The 13,626-nt window shown below is 62.4% G+C and overlaps 2 protein-coding genes across 4 annotated transcripts; both read right to left on the bottom strand.

The window, feature by feature from the left end:
* Positions 1-1,664: 1,664 nt before the first annotated feature.
* Positions 1,665-5,355, bottom strand: LOC131575692 (zinc finger protein 263-like). Of its 3 annotated transcripts, none has more exons than XM_058831506.1 (5): positions 5,238-5,355; positions 4,798-5,148; positions 3,759-3,972; positions 3,359-3,472; positions 1,665-2,709 (listed from the first exon to the last, which is right to left on the bottom strand). In XM_058831506.1, the coding sequence occupies exons 1-5, from the start codon at positions 5,259-5,261 to the stop codon at positions 1,685-1,687; spliced, it is 1,728 nt and encodes a 575-aa protein (XP_058687489.1). In that variant the 5' UTR covers positions 5,262-5,355; the 3' UTR covers positions 1,665-1,684. The 3 variants fall into 3 exon arrangements, with proteins under 3 accessions (XP_058687489.1, XP_058687491.1, XP_058687490.1); XM_058831508.1 differs by having other exon boundaries at positions 3,852-3,972; XM_058831507.1 differs by having other exon boundaries at positions 4,798-5,145; positions 5,238-5,296.
* A 1,810-nt stretch (positions 5,356-7,165) lies between these two features.
* LOC131575685 (zinc finger protein 775-like) lies at positions 7,166-12,622 on the bottom strand. Its single transcript, XM_058831487.1, has 6 exons — positions 12,499-12,622; positions 11,772-11,910; positions 10,772-10,882; positions 9,868-10,407; positions 9,664-9,783; positions 7,166-9,245 (listed from the first exon to the last, which is right to left on the bottom strand). Exons 1-6 carry the CDS (start codon positions 12,598-12,600, stop codon positions 7,744-7,746), a joined length of 2,514 nt encoding a protein of 837 aa, XP_058687470.1. The 5' UTR covers positions 12,601-12,622; the 3' UTR covers positions 7,166-7,743.
* Positions 12,623-13,626: the final 1,004 nt, after the last annotated feature.

Here is a 13,626-nt window from a genome sequence, read left to right as displayed (position 1 = left end):
TCGGCTCTGGAGGAAACTCCCACTCTCCCAACCGCAGCTCGTCCCCTTTTGCCCAAAATCCCAACGAATCCTACAGGAAAACAGTTCTGCAGCTACCTCAGTCAGGGAGAGGGGGACCTGCCTGGAGGCAGCCAGTGGAAGCCAGGCCAGTGGAAGCCAGTGGAAGCCAGAGCAGTGGCCGTGGCCAGAGCCCCACGTGCATCCCGCCCGGAGACATCGCCACACCTGGAGCAGCTGCTGGGACTCTTGCATTTAGTTTTCAAATTTTTTTTGTTGTTTTCTTTTGAGTTGTTTGATGGAATTATTTGATATCCTGAGGTCTCTGTCCCTCTCTGAGCAGTGAGCACTGATAGGCTTTTCCCATCTTTTATTCTGAGGCGTGGTGGTGCTGCTGTGGGGAGCTTTGGGAGCTGAGGGAACACCTGTGCCACATCCAGCTGTGATCCTCAGCCACTTCATGGGACAGACAGCAGCATCCGAGCTGCTCCATGGGAATACACCACATCCCCCTGCTCCTCTGGGCTGGTGTCTCACAATTCCTGCCCCTGGGATTGCAGTGTGGAGCATTCCCAAACTGCAGCAGGAGCCGGGAGGGGTGGTTGATGCCTTGTGGAGCTGTGGCCATGGGTCTGGCAGTGAGCCAGTGGCTGGTTATCACTGCCCAGGCAGAGCTCCCAGCACTCCCCAGCTGATCCCAGGGGCACGGCTGAGCTGCTGTGCTGATGGGTGAACCCCCAGGCCAGCAGAAGGGCCAGCAGCCCCAACCTGGCATTTCTGAATCTGCTGTGACCGGGAGCAGCGTTTGCTACGACATTCCTGATCCCTTTCTCAGGCTGTGGAATCAATAAAGTATTTGTTTCTATGTCCAGCTGCTTTGGGGGCTGTGTGGGTGCCTGTGGGCACAGAACTGGCATCAGCCAGGACAGCTCTCAGCAGGAGGGTTTTGGGAGTCACTGCTGGCAGCTCCAGAGCCCTCAGGCCACTGAGAGAGTTGTGGAATCCCAGCCAGGAAGGATAAGTGGCCAAGGGGAGCAGGGAAGGACAGGGGATGGCATGGGTCACCATGGGTGGGGTGTGTCCCTCAGCACTGCCAGGGAGTCCCGATGTGCCCTAGGGAGAATCCTGTGGGGGATTCCTGCGGGACTGCTCCACATTCCCATCTCACACATTCCCAGCAGGTAGCACTGCATTCCTCCCCTGATGGCACCGTCCCTGTTGAGCCAGGGATGTCAACCCCCAGCCTGCCCCGGAGCACAACAGGAGAACAGTTCACTCAGTCTTTTATCTGATTCTCTTCCTGCCACCCAGCCCCACAGCCTTCCAGGGCTATCAATTGCCCCCAGGCCATGACCACTCCCAGGCCCCGTCCCTTCGTTGTAGTGGTCAAACAACCCGAGTTCCACCGAGTTCCACACAGCCGCTCCTCTGCTGAATCCACGGGGTGGCGGCTCCAGCTGCTCACCCTCCTCTGCTGCCTCGTGGTCAGTCCCATCCCACCCTGGGCCCTTCCCGGCTGAGCACAGCAGGCTCCCTCCTCCTCCTCCTCCTCCTCTCCTCCTCCTCAGACCCAGGTGCCACCACAAGTCCCACAGCATCGTGAACAAAGTCCTGGTGCTGCCACAAGTCCCAGCCGCCCGGTGTGTCCCACGCTGGAAGAACCACTGTCCCTTCTCCAGCCCTCCAGCTACCGATTATCCTGGCTCAGAGCCTCGCAGGGCTCCAGCTCCGGCTCGTGTCCCGGCAAGCTGCCGGCCGGAGAGGTGGCCACGGCGTGCACCTTCTGGTGGTGGTTCAGAGATTGCCGGTGCCGGAAGCTCTTGGTGCAGCCGTGGCACTGGAAGGGTCGCTGCTGGGTGTGCCGGCGCTGGTGCTCCTCCAGCGACGCTTTCTGGGGGAAGCTCTCGGCGCATTCAATGCAGCGGTAGAGCCGCTCCCCGGTGGCGCCGGCCCGCGCCGGCCGGCCCGGCCACGCGCTGCGGAGCTGCGGGCCGTGGATGCGCTGGTGCTTCTGCAGGTGGTGCTTCTGCACAAAGCCCTTGCCGCAGGCAGGACAGCGGTACGGCCGCTCCCCGGTGTGGATGCGGTAGTGCTTGTTGAGGTTGGACTTCTCGTTGAAGCTCTTGCCGCAGGCCGGGCACTGGAAGGGCCGCTCGCCCGTGTGCAGGCGCTGGTGCCGCAGCAGCGCGGCGTGGTGGGCCAGGCTCTTCCCGCAGGACGTGCAGATGAAGGAGCCGTTGCTCTTCCTCTCCCGGCTCTGCTGCCGCGCCAGGAGGTTCCGTGTCAGCCGGACGCTCTTCCAGCCCGGCGGCAGCGCCCGGGGATCGTCCTGGGGACTCTGCTGCTCCCAGCCGGGCTGCGGCGAGGCCACCTCGGCCGCGGGGTCTTCTCCCAGCGGCACTCCCTGGCCAAGGGCGAACGGCTGCTCCGTGCCTGCGCCCAGGGCGTGCTCCGTGGGGAAGGGCAGGCCCGGGGCTGGGTGAGCCTCCACCGGCACCACCACCGGCTTGAATTCCCCCAGGCAGAATTCCCCCAAACCCGCTCCGGCCGCCTTGGGCCCGGCCACGCCGTGGCTCTCCCAGGAAACCGGCTGCTCCTGGCTGAGAGGAACCTCCTCGTCCAGCCTGACCGCAGGCACCATCGGCAGTGCCAGCAGCTCAGCTCCGTCCTCCTGCGGCTGCTGCTCCTCTGTCTTGATGACGATCATCTCACCTGTGGAGACAACACAGTTCATTCCCAGGAAGGGAAGTTCTCCCGTGCCTGCAGCTCCAGAGTGGGAGGGGGAGCAGAGGTGGGAGGAAGGGGCAAAGAGCAAAAGGGAGCAGGAAAGGGTTCTCAGGAGGAGATGAGGTGAAGGGGGCAGCTTGTTGGACCTCAGGGGCATCATGGAATTAGTGAGGTTTGCAAAGCCCTCCAAGATCATTAGGTCCAATCATAAACCAAGCACTGCCAAGGCCACCACTGACCCGTGTCCCCAAGTGCCACATTCACACAGTTTTTAAATCATTCCAGGAATGGAGACTTCACCACTGCCCTGAGCATGCTGGGCTCAATGGACACTATGGACTGAGAATACAATCCTCACAAAAAAACCAAACCAGAGGAAATGTGAAGGCAACACTGAGGTGCAGAATCCTTCACCTTGGAAAGAATCCCACCAGGAATGGCAGAGTTTAAGTGGGTGAATCCAGGGAAAAGGATCAAAGCAAAGCCTCCCCGAAGCAAGAGGGAGCATCCACCCACAGGTACCCAGCTCCAGAGCCACCCTCACCAAGCCTTGCCCCAGGTTTTCCCATTTTCCATCCTTAAGAACTCTGCCCAGTCTGGGTGGGTTGTCAGTGCCCACCCTCAGCCCACTCACTGTCACCAAGCTGTCCTGGCACTGCTCCCTTCTCTGGCAGCCCGAGGCTCCCTGGATCCTCCCTGTCCTCGGCTGGTGGCAGCAGTGAAGGTTTGGAACCAGCATCCTCGGACCCTGGGAAGGAGGGAGCAATGGGATGAACTGCTGACAGTGGGGACCAGACAAAGCAGGGTCCTGGAATTCCAGGACATCTGATCACACTGGCATTGTGAACCAGGCACATGATTTTTTGCTTATCCCAAAAAGTGCCTGATGGACACTCAAACTCTAAAATTTCAGCCCAAAATTAATGAGTACTAAAATGTAGGACTGTCTGCAGCAAACCCCTGCAGGGTGATCCATGTACAGCCCATATCCCAGGAAAAAACAGTGCAGGAACACCAGCTGCAGGACATGTCACCTGGAATCCCCCCATGTTCCAGGTGGGGAGGGTTTGGAAGATGCATCAGCCTGGGGATGACGATACTTCTGACATGATCTGAGTGATCCTCACCGAGAGGGACCATGGCCTCGTAATTCCCCTTCCTGGCGATCCCACGGAGCTCCCGGCTGTCCAGACTCCCCAGCTCCTGCTCTGGCAGAGCGGCCGCCTCACCCTCACCCGCCGCCGGCACCTGGAAGTACAGGAGGCTCCACCTGGGGCTCCCCACTGAACTCCTCCCTGAGCCCCAGGAGATCCCTGGGGGTCTGGAGCTCCTTTGGACAGAGCCATGTCACAGGGGACATTCCCAGACATCCCAGTGAGGCTCAGCTGTTCCTCCCCAGCCCAGGGGCAGATTCCCAGATCCCAGCACCAGGTGAGCAGTGACCCCTCAGGTGGGAGCAGGACAGGTGGCACCATCCCACATCTCCCCAGCAGGGCCCAACATGGCTGAAACCCTTTGGGCGGGTGTTCTGCTGCCCCTCTTCCCTGGGGACAGGGACAAGCACCAGAGGAGCCGTGTCCATCTGTCTCCATGCAGCTCCTGAGAGCCAACAGCACATCCCACATGCTCATCTGGGGCACTTTCCCATTGCTTTGGGCACATCTCTGTCACATGTGGCCTGTCCCTATCACCCTGGGCACAGCCCTGTGAGCTGGGAGCACATCCCTGTCCATCTCTGGCACATTCCCATTAGCTGGGGCTTGTCCCCGTTTGTCACCGCTGCCATGTCCCTGTTACCTGGGACATACCCCATTACCTACACCCCATCCCTGTTCCCTGGGACCCATCCTCATCACCATGGGCTCATCCCCATCCCCGCTAGCCGGAGTTTGTCCCTGTCACCGCTGGCATGTCCCCGTCCCCATACCTCACAGCTTGTCCCTGCCACCGTGGGCTCAGCCCGATCCCCATTCCCTGGCGCTGCTTCCCGTTCCCCGGCTCGCATCCTCGTCCCCATCCGGTCACCGTGTGGGCCCTTCGCGGTTCCCTGGGCCCCGACCCCGTCGCGGTTACCTGTGTCCGCTCCCGGCCGGTGCCGGTGCCGGTGCCGGTGCCGGTGGAGGCGCGGGCGGCCCCGCAGCGGCAGCGGCGGAGCTGGCGCTGGATGCGGCGGAGGCGGCGGGAGTTGTCCCTGAGGAGCGCGGCCAGCCGGGCCCCGCCGGCCCTCACCGTGCGCTCCAGCCCCGCCACGCGCCGCTCCAGCCGCTCCAGCCGCCGCTCCGCCGCCTCCACGCTCCGCTCCAGCCGCCGCTCCGCCGCCGCCACCGCCGCCAGCGACAGCCCCGCCGCGGCCGCCCCGCCGGGGCCCGCTCCGGGATCGGGGCCCGCGCCCTGCCAGGCCTCGGAAGCCCACTCGGGGTCCTGCTGCGAGAGAAAGAGGGCGGTGAGAGGCGGCCGGGCCCGGGGCCCCGCCGGGGGTGCGGGAGGGCCGGTGCCGGGGGCCCCGCCGGTACCTGCGCGCGGCCCCACCGGGCCATGGCCGCCCCTCAGCGCCGCCGCCACAGCGCCCCCTGGCGGCCCGCGCCGCCCGCGCCGCCCCGCCCGCGCCGCCGCACCGAGACCCCGGGAACGGGAACGGGAACGGGAACAGCCTGGGAACAGCCCGGGAACGGGAACGGGAACAGCCCGGGAACGGGAACAGGAACAGCCTGGGAACGGGAACAGCCTGGGAACGGGAACGGGAACAGCCCGGGAACGGGAACGGGAACGGGAACAGCCCGGGAACGGGAACGGGAACAGCCCCGGCCCGGCACAGCCCGGGAACGGGAACAGCCCGGGAACAGCCCGGGAACGGGCACAGCCCGGGAACAGCCCGGGAACGGGAACGGGCACAGCCCGGGAATAGCCCGGGAACGGGAACAGCCCGGGAACAGCCCGGGAACGGGAACGGGAATGGGAACAGCCCGGGAACGGGAACGGGAACAGCCCCGGCCCGGCACAGCCCGGGAACGGGAACAGCCCGGGAACAGCCCGGGAACGGGCACAGCCCGGGAACGGGAACGGGCACAGCCCGGGAACAGCCCGGGAACGGGAACAGCCCCGGAACAGTCCGGGAACGGGAACGGGCACAGCCCGGGAACAGCCCGGGAACGGGAACAGCCCGGGAATGGGAACAGCCCGGGAATGGGAACAGCCCGGGAAAAGCCCCGGCCTGGCACAGCCCGGGAACAGCCCGGGAACGGGAACGGGAACAGCCCGGGAATGGGAACAGCCCGGGAATGGGAACAGCCCGGGAACAGCCCCAGCCCCGGCACAGCCCGGGAACAGCCCGGGAATGGGAACGGGAACAGCCCGGGAACGGGAACAACCCGGGAATGGGAACAGCCCGGGAAAAGCCCCGGCCTGGCACAGCCCGGGAACAGCCCGGGAATGGGAACAGCCCGGGAACAGCGCCGGAACAGCCCGGGAACGGGAACAGCCCGGGAACAGCCCCAGCCCCGGCACAGCCCGGGAACAGCCCCATCCCAGCCCCGGGAACAGCCCGGGAACAGCCCCATCCCAGCCCCGGGAACAGCCCCAGCCCCGGCACAGCCCGGGTGCAGCCCCATCCCAGCCTGGGCACAGCTCCAGCCCGAGCACAGCCCGGGAACAGCCCCAGCCCCACCCTGGGCACAGCCCCATCACAGCCCCAGCCCCATCCCATCCCAGAATGGATCAGGTTGGAAGGGACCACAGTGGCTTGTCTGGTCTCACCTCCCTGCTCTATCAGGGTTATCCCAGAGCACAGGGCACAGGATTGTGTCCAGACCATTCTGGAATATCTCCAGTGAGGGAGGCTCCACACCCTCTCTGGACAATTTGTTCCAGGGCTCAGTCACTGCACAAGGAAGAATTTCTTCTCCCTGTCCAGGTGGAGCTTCCTGGGCATGTTCCCGCCTGTTCCTCTTGTTCTGTTGCTGGGTCCCACAGCAAAGAGCCAGGCTCTATCAGTCCCATCCCATCCTATCTCCATCCCCGTCCCATTCTGTCACATCCCACCCCATCCCAATCCCATCCCTGTGTCCATCCCGGTCCCATCCACCCCCATCCCACCCACCCATATCCCCTCTCACCCCTATCCCACTCTACCCCTATTCCATCCCCATCCATCCCCACCCCTGCATGAGAACCACATCAAATCCCCAGTGCCCAGCATCCCCCAATGCCATTCCCAGAGACCCATCCAGACCCCCAATCCCACCCCATCCCCATCTCAGACTGGGACTGCAGCCCCCCAGCAGCAGGTGACTCTCCCCACCCAGCGTTCCGTTCTCTCTTCCATCACTCCAGCCCACGGATCCCATTCCTGGTGCCACCCACCCAGCCAGACCCAGCAGGACCTTCCCGGAGCCCCCTCAAGGAATCCACGTTCACCATCCTGGTTTCTACAGCATCTATTGGCACTCTCCAGAAAAGGGACCCACTCCCAGTGTCCCACCTGCCCCACCAGGGCTTGGGAACAAGGAACCCCCCTCACACAGGCCAGGAAGGTGCCCCCCATCCCCACGCCAGGGCAGAGGAGACAGAAAATGTTGTTGATGCTCCAGCCTTCATCTGGAGAGGGAGAGAGGGGAGAAGGTCTGACAGTGGCTTCCAGTCCCCAGCAAGTCACTTCAAGATCCAGTAGCAGCATTACATGCCTGGGAGTCACTTCAAGGTCCTGTAGCAGCATTTCGTTCCTGGGAGGTCAGCTCAAGGTTCAACAGCAGCAACTTATTCCTGAGAGGACACCTTAAAGTCCATCAGCAGCATCCCATTCTTCACTTCCAGATCAGACAGCAGCCTCCTGTCCTAGGGAGGTCAACTCATAGTCCACCAGCAGCACCCTGTGTCCAGGAGCTCACCTCAAAGTCCATCAGCAGCATCCTGGGTGGTCACCTCAAGTCTCTGGGAGGTCACCTCAAGTTTCAGCAGCACCATCCCATCCCTGGGAGTACACCCTGAGGTCCAACAGCTGCCTCCCGCTCCCAGGAGGACACCTCAAGGTCCGACAGCAGCGCCCCAGCCCTGGGGGGTCACGTCCTGGTTTCCCACCCCGTCTCCTGCTGCGGGTGCCGCCACCATGGGCACCGGGTCAGCACAGGTGAACTGTTCCTGCCGCCTGTGGATCCTCTGGTGAGCCTTGAGGTGGGAGAACCTCTTGAAGGTCTTCTGGCAGATGCCACACTGGTGGGGCCGGACACCCATGTGCGTCCAGTGCTGCCGGACAAAGTCCGAGACCCAGGTGAAGCTGCGGTTGCAGCAGGGACACAGGATGAGGTGGTGGCCGGAGTGCCGGCGCTGGTGCACCGTCAGGAAGACCTGGCTGGAGAAGGTTTCCAGGCACTCGTTGCATGTGTACATCATTTTTCCAGAGGACAGCGAGCACCTGGCAGGGCCAGGCTCCTGCCACACGGTGCCACAGTCCCTGCCCGGGGCTTGGGGCTGGGAGGACGGGCACAGGGTCTGGCTGGGACACTCCTCCGGCTTCGAGGCCTGGCAGGTGCCATTGGCTGCCCAGGTTTGGGGCAGGAATGCCGGGCACAGCCCTTGGTTCGGAAACGCCTTCGCATCCGAGGGCTGGCAGGTGCCATTGGGTGCCCAGGCTGGGGGCTGGGATGTTGGACACTGGGATGTTGGGCACGGCCCCTGGCTGGGACACACCTTCGCATCCGAGGGCTGGCAAGTCCCGTTGGCTGCCCAGGCTTGGGGTTGGGATGGCCCCTGGCTGGGACACACCTTTGTATTCGAGGGCTGGCAGGAGCCATTGGGTGCCCAGGCTTGGGGTTGGGATGTTGGGCACGGCGTCCCCTGGCTGGGACACGCCTTTGCATCCAAGGGCTGGCATGAGCCATTAGGTGCCCAGTTTTGGGGCTGGGATGTTGGGCACTGGGATGCTGGGCACGGCCCTTGGCTGGGACACACCTTTGCATCTGAGGGCTGGCAGGAGCCATTGGGTGCCCATTTTTGGGGCTGGGACGTTGGGCACGGCCCCTGGCTGGGGCACACCTTTGCATCTGAGGGCTGGCAGGTGCCATTGACTGCCCAGGCACGGAGGTGCCGCCTGATTTTCTTCTTGGACATGAACTTGCGGTCACAGTGGACGCAGACATAGGGCACCCAGTTGGTGTGGCCACGCTGGTGGATCAGGAGGTTGATCTTCAGCAGGAAGGTTTTCCTGCAGATGGGGCAGGAGTAAAACTCCCGGGCGGCATTTCGCTGACAGGCCGCCGGCCGGCCCACGCAGGAATCCTTCTTTGGCTCCCCAGGGCTGGGATCTGCCTGTTCTGTCGTTCTGTGGACATCTGGTGTCACCTTCTCTCCTGGTTCTTCAGGAATGTTGGCCACCAGATCTTGGCCGGTATTCCCTGAATCTTTCACAGTCTCCTTTTCTGGACCCTCATCCTCTTCAGGACCCTTAGAGGGTGTTTTGGGCATTGATGGCTTCTCTGCAGCAACCTTCTCCTGCGGCACCTCCATTGGGATCCCCGCCTCAGCATCTCCTGGGAATTTTTGACAATCCAAACATCACTTTTCCATGTGGTTTTAAGGCATGAACAGCAAAGGGCTTTGCTCCCACCCTCCCTCACTTTCCGCCCTGGTCCCAGCTAGCACAAATCCCAGCCCAGCTCTCCTCTCCCAGCTCAGTCTCTGGACTGTGTAAAAACCAGGAACAGCCACAACCTATCCCTGTAGACACCCCAAGAGCAGCCTGAGGTGGAAAACATCACCCAGGGGGACAGAGGACTCTGACAACCACTCTGGGGCTTGTCTGGGCAGATGTGCCAAGCCATGACTTATCCCAAACGGTTTCAGGGCTGGTAACAGGATTTGCTACCCTTTCCTGGAATCCCTGAGCCTGGAGAGACCCCCTCAAACTACTGGCCCCACCAAGGAGGGATAAAGGTTCTGTCCCAGTACCTGCTGCAGGGGGAGAACAGTTCTGACCCACGGCTTCCTGACAGGGCACGGAGAGAGGGCGGGGAGGGGACAGCTGGCTGAGATCCGCCAGGACAGCAGCGGCTTCCAGAGGGACGGGTGCTGTGAGGGCAAGAGCAGTGATGAAGGTGGGTGAGGAACAGCCAGGACCCCTCACAGCAGCAGCAGGATTTGCCAGGCACTCACGTTTGCCGCAGTTCTCTGTGACCACTGGGCTCCTGCTTTCCTCCATCAGCTTCCCGCTTTCCTCTGCCAGGTTCCCGCTTTCCTCTGCCAGGTTCCCGCTTTCCTCTGCCAGGTTCCCGCTTTCCTCTGCCAGGTTCCCGCTTTCCTCTGCCAGGTTCCCGCTTTCCTCTGCCAGGTTCCTGCTTTCCTTTGCCGGGCTCCTGTTTTCCTCTGCTGGCCTCCTGTTTTCCTCTGCTGGGTTCCTGTTTTCCTCTGCTGGGCTCCTGTTTTCCTCTGCCGGGCTCCTGTTTTCCTCTGCCGGGCTCCTGTTTTCCTCTGCCGGGCTCCTGTTTTCCTCTGCTGGGCTCCTGTTTTCCTCTGCTGGGCTCCTGTTTTCCTCTGCTGGGCTCCTGCTTTCCTCTGCTGGGCTCCTGCTTTCCTCCACCAGGTTCTTGCTTTCCTCTGCCACATTCCCACTTTCCTCTGGCTCCCTGCAGCCCCTCTGCATTGTCTCTGTCTCCAGCAGTGTGTCATCACTGGTGCAGTTCTGTCGGGTCGGCTCTGCAAAGGATGAGGAAATTTGGATTTTCTCCACCAGCCAGTGGAGAGCTCCAAGGAACCAGTGCAGGATCCCATTCCATAGGGTGTCAGGATCCCTCCCACCCAGCCCCCCGCTGGGGCAGGAGCTCCCACACATCCTAGCAGGTGTTCCCTCACAGCTGACACCTCCCAATCCCTGGAACTGTCCCAGCTTGGACAGGGCTTGGAGCAACCTGCGCTAGTGGAAGGTGTTGCTGCCCATGGCAGGGGCTTGGAAAGAGATGAGCTTTAAGACTCCTTCCAACCCAAACCCAAAATTCTGGGATTCATGGTCCCAGTGAGCAGCAAGAAGCTCCTGGCACAGAAGAAACCCAGTGTCACCCACCTACAGCCAGCTCTGGGGACACCTCTGCTGCCTCTGGCTCCGATTCTGGCGGCGTGCTCAGCTCTTCTCTTTCCAGCTGTAATAACAGCTCAGGCTTGGACAGGGCACAGTCTGGGCAAGAGCAAGACAGATGTCAGGGACATGATGGGACAGGGACTCTGCACCCACAGCTGGGCAACAGAGAGTCCCACCCCAGGAAACTTCATCTCCAACTGGCACCACGACGGAAGTTACGGAAACAGACAGGAAAACAGCAGACAGAGCTGACAGGGGAATATGGAAAGCAGCCTTTGATAGTCCCCTGAGAACAACAAAAAAATCCATCCTTGCTCTGCCCCTGCTACAGAATTCCCTGTTCTCCCAGAAATTCACCTTGCAGATAGGAAAATACCCTGAATGATGGGAAGGGAATTGTGAGGCTCCTGACTGTATGTTTGCCCAGAGCTTGAGGGCTGTGCTGAGGGACCACCTCGAATCCTGGGGGCAATTCCGGGCCCCTCATGCCAAGGAAGACATTGAGGGGCTGGAACATGTCCTGGAAAGTGAACAGACCTGAGGAACAGAGCACCAGGAGCTGGAGCAAAGGAGGCTCAGGGGGGACCTTCTGGCTCTGCACAGCTCCCTGACAGGAGGGTGTAGCCAGGAGGGAATCAGGATCTGCTTCCAGGGAAGAGGACAACAGGAAACAGCTTCAAGGGGAGGTTCAGACTGGACTTCAGGGAAAATTCTCATGGAAGGGGGTTTCCCAGGCAAAGAATTTTGGAGGTTACAACCCAGGAAGATGCATCACCAATAAGGTACCTGTTCTCCATGAGGAAAAAACACCAAGCACTTACTACCCTGTCCTGCATGTTCCTGCCACGCTCCAACTGCTGCCAGAGGGGACAGGGAGAGGAGAGGATTATTTCAGAGCTGGAGAGTCCAGTGAAAGGCAAAGAGGCAGAGAAATGACCCCAAGAGAGCTCCCTGGGGCTGCCAAACCGGCGCAAACGCAGCCTACACAGGGACACCAGCATCTCGTAGTTGCCTTCCATGACGCTCCGGTACATTTCCTTCTGTCCCTCGTCCAGGCTTGCCCACTCCTGCCGGCTGAACCGCACTGCCACATCCTCGAACAGCACCGGGTCCTGCAGCACCACCTGGCATGTGGGACAGGGCAGCTCCCACGAACAACTCCCAGACCCTCGGACCCACCCAGCCCTTCAATAGCTCCAAAAGGCCCCATACGGCGGCTTATTCCCAGCCTCCTAAACCAGCCTGCTCCCAGCAGCCCACTGCAGTCATCCCCAGTCTCCTGAAACCCACCGCAGCTCCCGGATCCCCAGGAGCCCAATGGATTCATCCCCACAGTTTCCTGAAACCCACTGCTGCCCCCTGAGGAGCCACTCGAACAGCTCCCGGCCAGCCGGGAACCCCCTGGATTCCCATCCCGTCTCCTGAAACCCACCGCAGCCCCCTAAGGAGCCCCCCAAAACCGCTCCCAGCCCTCGAGAGCCCCACGAGCGATCCCCAGGCTCCCTCCCAGACGCAAACCATCCTTCCAACAGCCCCATAAGCCACCCCCAGGCTCCCCCCTCAAGCCGCTAAGTGCTCCCCCAACCTCACTCCCAACCCCCAGCCCCGCAATGGCCCCATGAGCGACTCCCCCATCCCTCTCCCAGCCCTCCTCGCCGCCCATCAGTCACACCCGTCCGGGGTCCCCCCGCTTCGCCCATGGCGGTGCTCACCCCGTGGAGCCGCAGGGCCGCCAGGGGCCGGTCCCGGAGCGCCGCCTCCGCCCGCTCCATCCTCCGCTCCAGCGCCTCGAGGCGAGCCCGGAGCTCCGCCATGGCCCCGCAGCGCTGCGGCCGGGCCGGGCCCGCACGGAACACACCGCCGGAGGGGCGGCACCCAGCTCCCGGAGCGGGGCTTGGATGGACGGATGAATGGATGGAGGGGCGGGGGGATGGGCTGGGAGGGCTGTACCGAGCTCCCGGAGGGGCGGCTTGGATGGACGGATGGATGGAGGGGCGGTGGGATGGGTTGGGAGGGCGGTACCGAGCGCCCGGAGGGGCGGCTTGGATGGACAGATGGATGGATGGATCGGTGGGATGGGTTTGGAGGGCGGTACCGAGCGCCCGGAGGGGGGCTTGGATGGACGGATGGATGGAGCGGTGGGATAGGTTGGGAAGCGGCTGAGTGGCAGCTCCCGGAGGGTCGGGGTCAGTGGCACGGGGTGTGGCTGCAGGACCGGGCTCTGCTGGTATTGTTTGCCTGGTTAATCACTGGCCTGGCTGAGGGGGTCGATGCCTCCTCTGAGGGATCAAAGCTGGGGGGAGCGGCCGATCCCTCCGAGGGCTGTGTGGCCCTTCAGAGGGACCTCGGCAGGTTGGAGAGATGGGCAAAGAGGAAATTTCTGGAATTCAACAAGGGCAAGCCCAGGTGCTGCACCTGGGGAGGAATAACCCCAGGTATCTACACAGGCTGGGGGTGACCTGCTGGAGCAGCTCTGTCAGAAGGAACTGGGAGTCCTGGGTGACAATGAGCTGTCCCTGAGCCAGCAGAGTGTCCTGGGGACAAGAGGCCAGTGGGATCCTGGGGTGCATTGGGAAGAGCATTCCCAACAGGTCGGGGGGGGATCCTGCCCCTGTGCCCAGCCCTGGGAGGCTCTGGAGTGCTGTGTCCAGCCCTGGCTCCTCAGCACAGCAGGGACAGGAGCTCCTGGAGCTCAGGAAGGGTCTGGAGCACCTCCGTGCCCAGGAAAGGCTGAGGGAGCTGGGGCTGCTCAGCCTGGAGAGGAGACACAGCTGAGAGGGACCCACAGCCCTGGCTGTCCCAGGCTGTCCCTGGTTGTCCCTGGCTGTCCCTGAGTGTCC

The sequence above is a fragment of the Poecile atricapillus genome, chromosome 2 (genome assembly GCF_030490865.1).
Source record: "Poecile atricapillus isolate bPoeAtr1 chromosome 2, bPoeAtr1.hap1, whole genome shotgun sequence".
In the NCBI taxonomy this organism is placed as follows: domain Eukaryota; kingdom Metazoa; phylum Chordata; class Aves; order Passeriformes; family Paridae; genus Poecile; species Poecile atricapillus.
Note: the sequence above shows the minus strand (reverse complement) of the source record. Positions and strands in the feature narration are given on the sequence as shown.

Bases quoted from the DNA above. Each gene is read 5' to 3' on its own strand.
- LOC131575692 (XM_058831506.1), bottom strand. From the start codon at position 5,261: ATGGCCCGGTGGGGCCGCGCGCAG. The intron at 3,973-4,797 runs GTAACCGCGACG...CTGTACTTCCAG, and splicing joins CCGGCCGGGAGCGGACACAG to GTGCCGGCGGCGGGTGAGGG. The intron at 3,473-3,758 runs GTGACATGTCCT...CCTCCTTCCCAG, and splicing joins GGAACATGGGGGGATTCCAG to GGTCCGAGGATGCTGGTTCC.
- LOC131575685 (XM_058831487.1), bottom strand. From the start codon at position 12,600: ATGGCGGAGCTCCGGGCTCGCCTCGAGGCGCTGGAGCGGAGGATGGAG. The intron at 10,408-10,771 runs GTGGGTGACACT...CATCCTTTGCAG, and splicing joins GTCCCCAGAGCTGGCTGTAG to AGCCGACCCGACAGAACTGC. The intron at 9,784-9,867 runs GTGAGTGCCTGG...TTGCCCTCACAG, and splicing joins CACAGAGAACTGCGGCAAAC to CACCCGTCCCTCTGGAAGCC.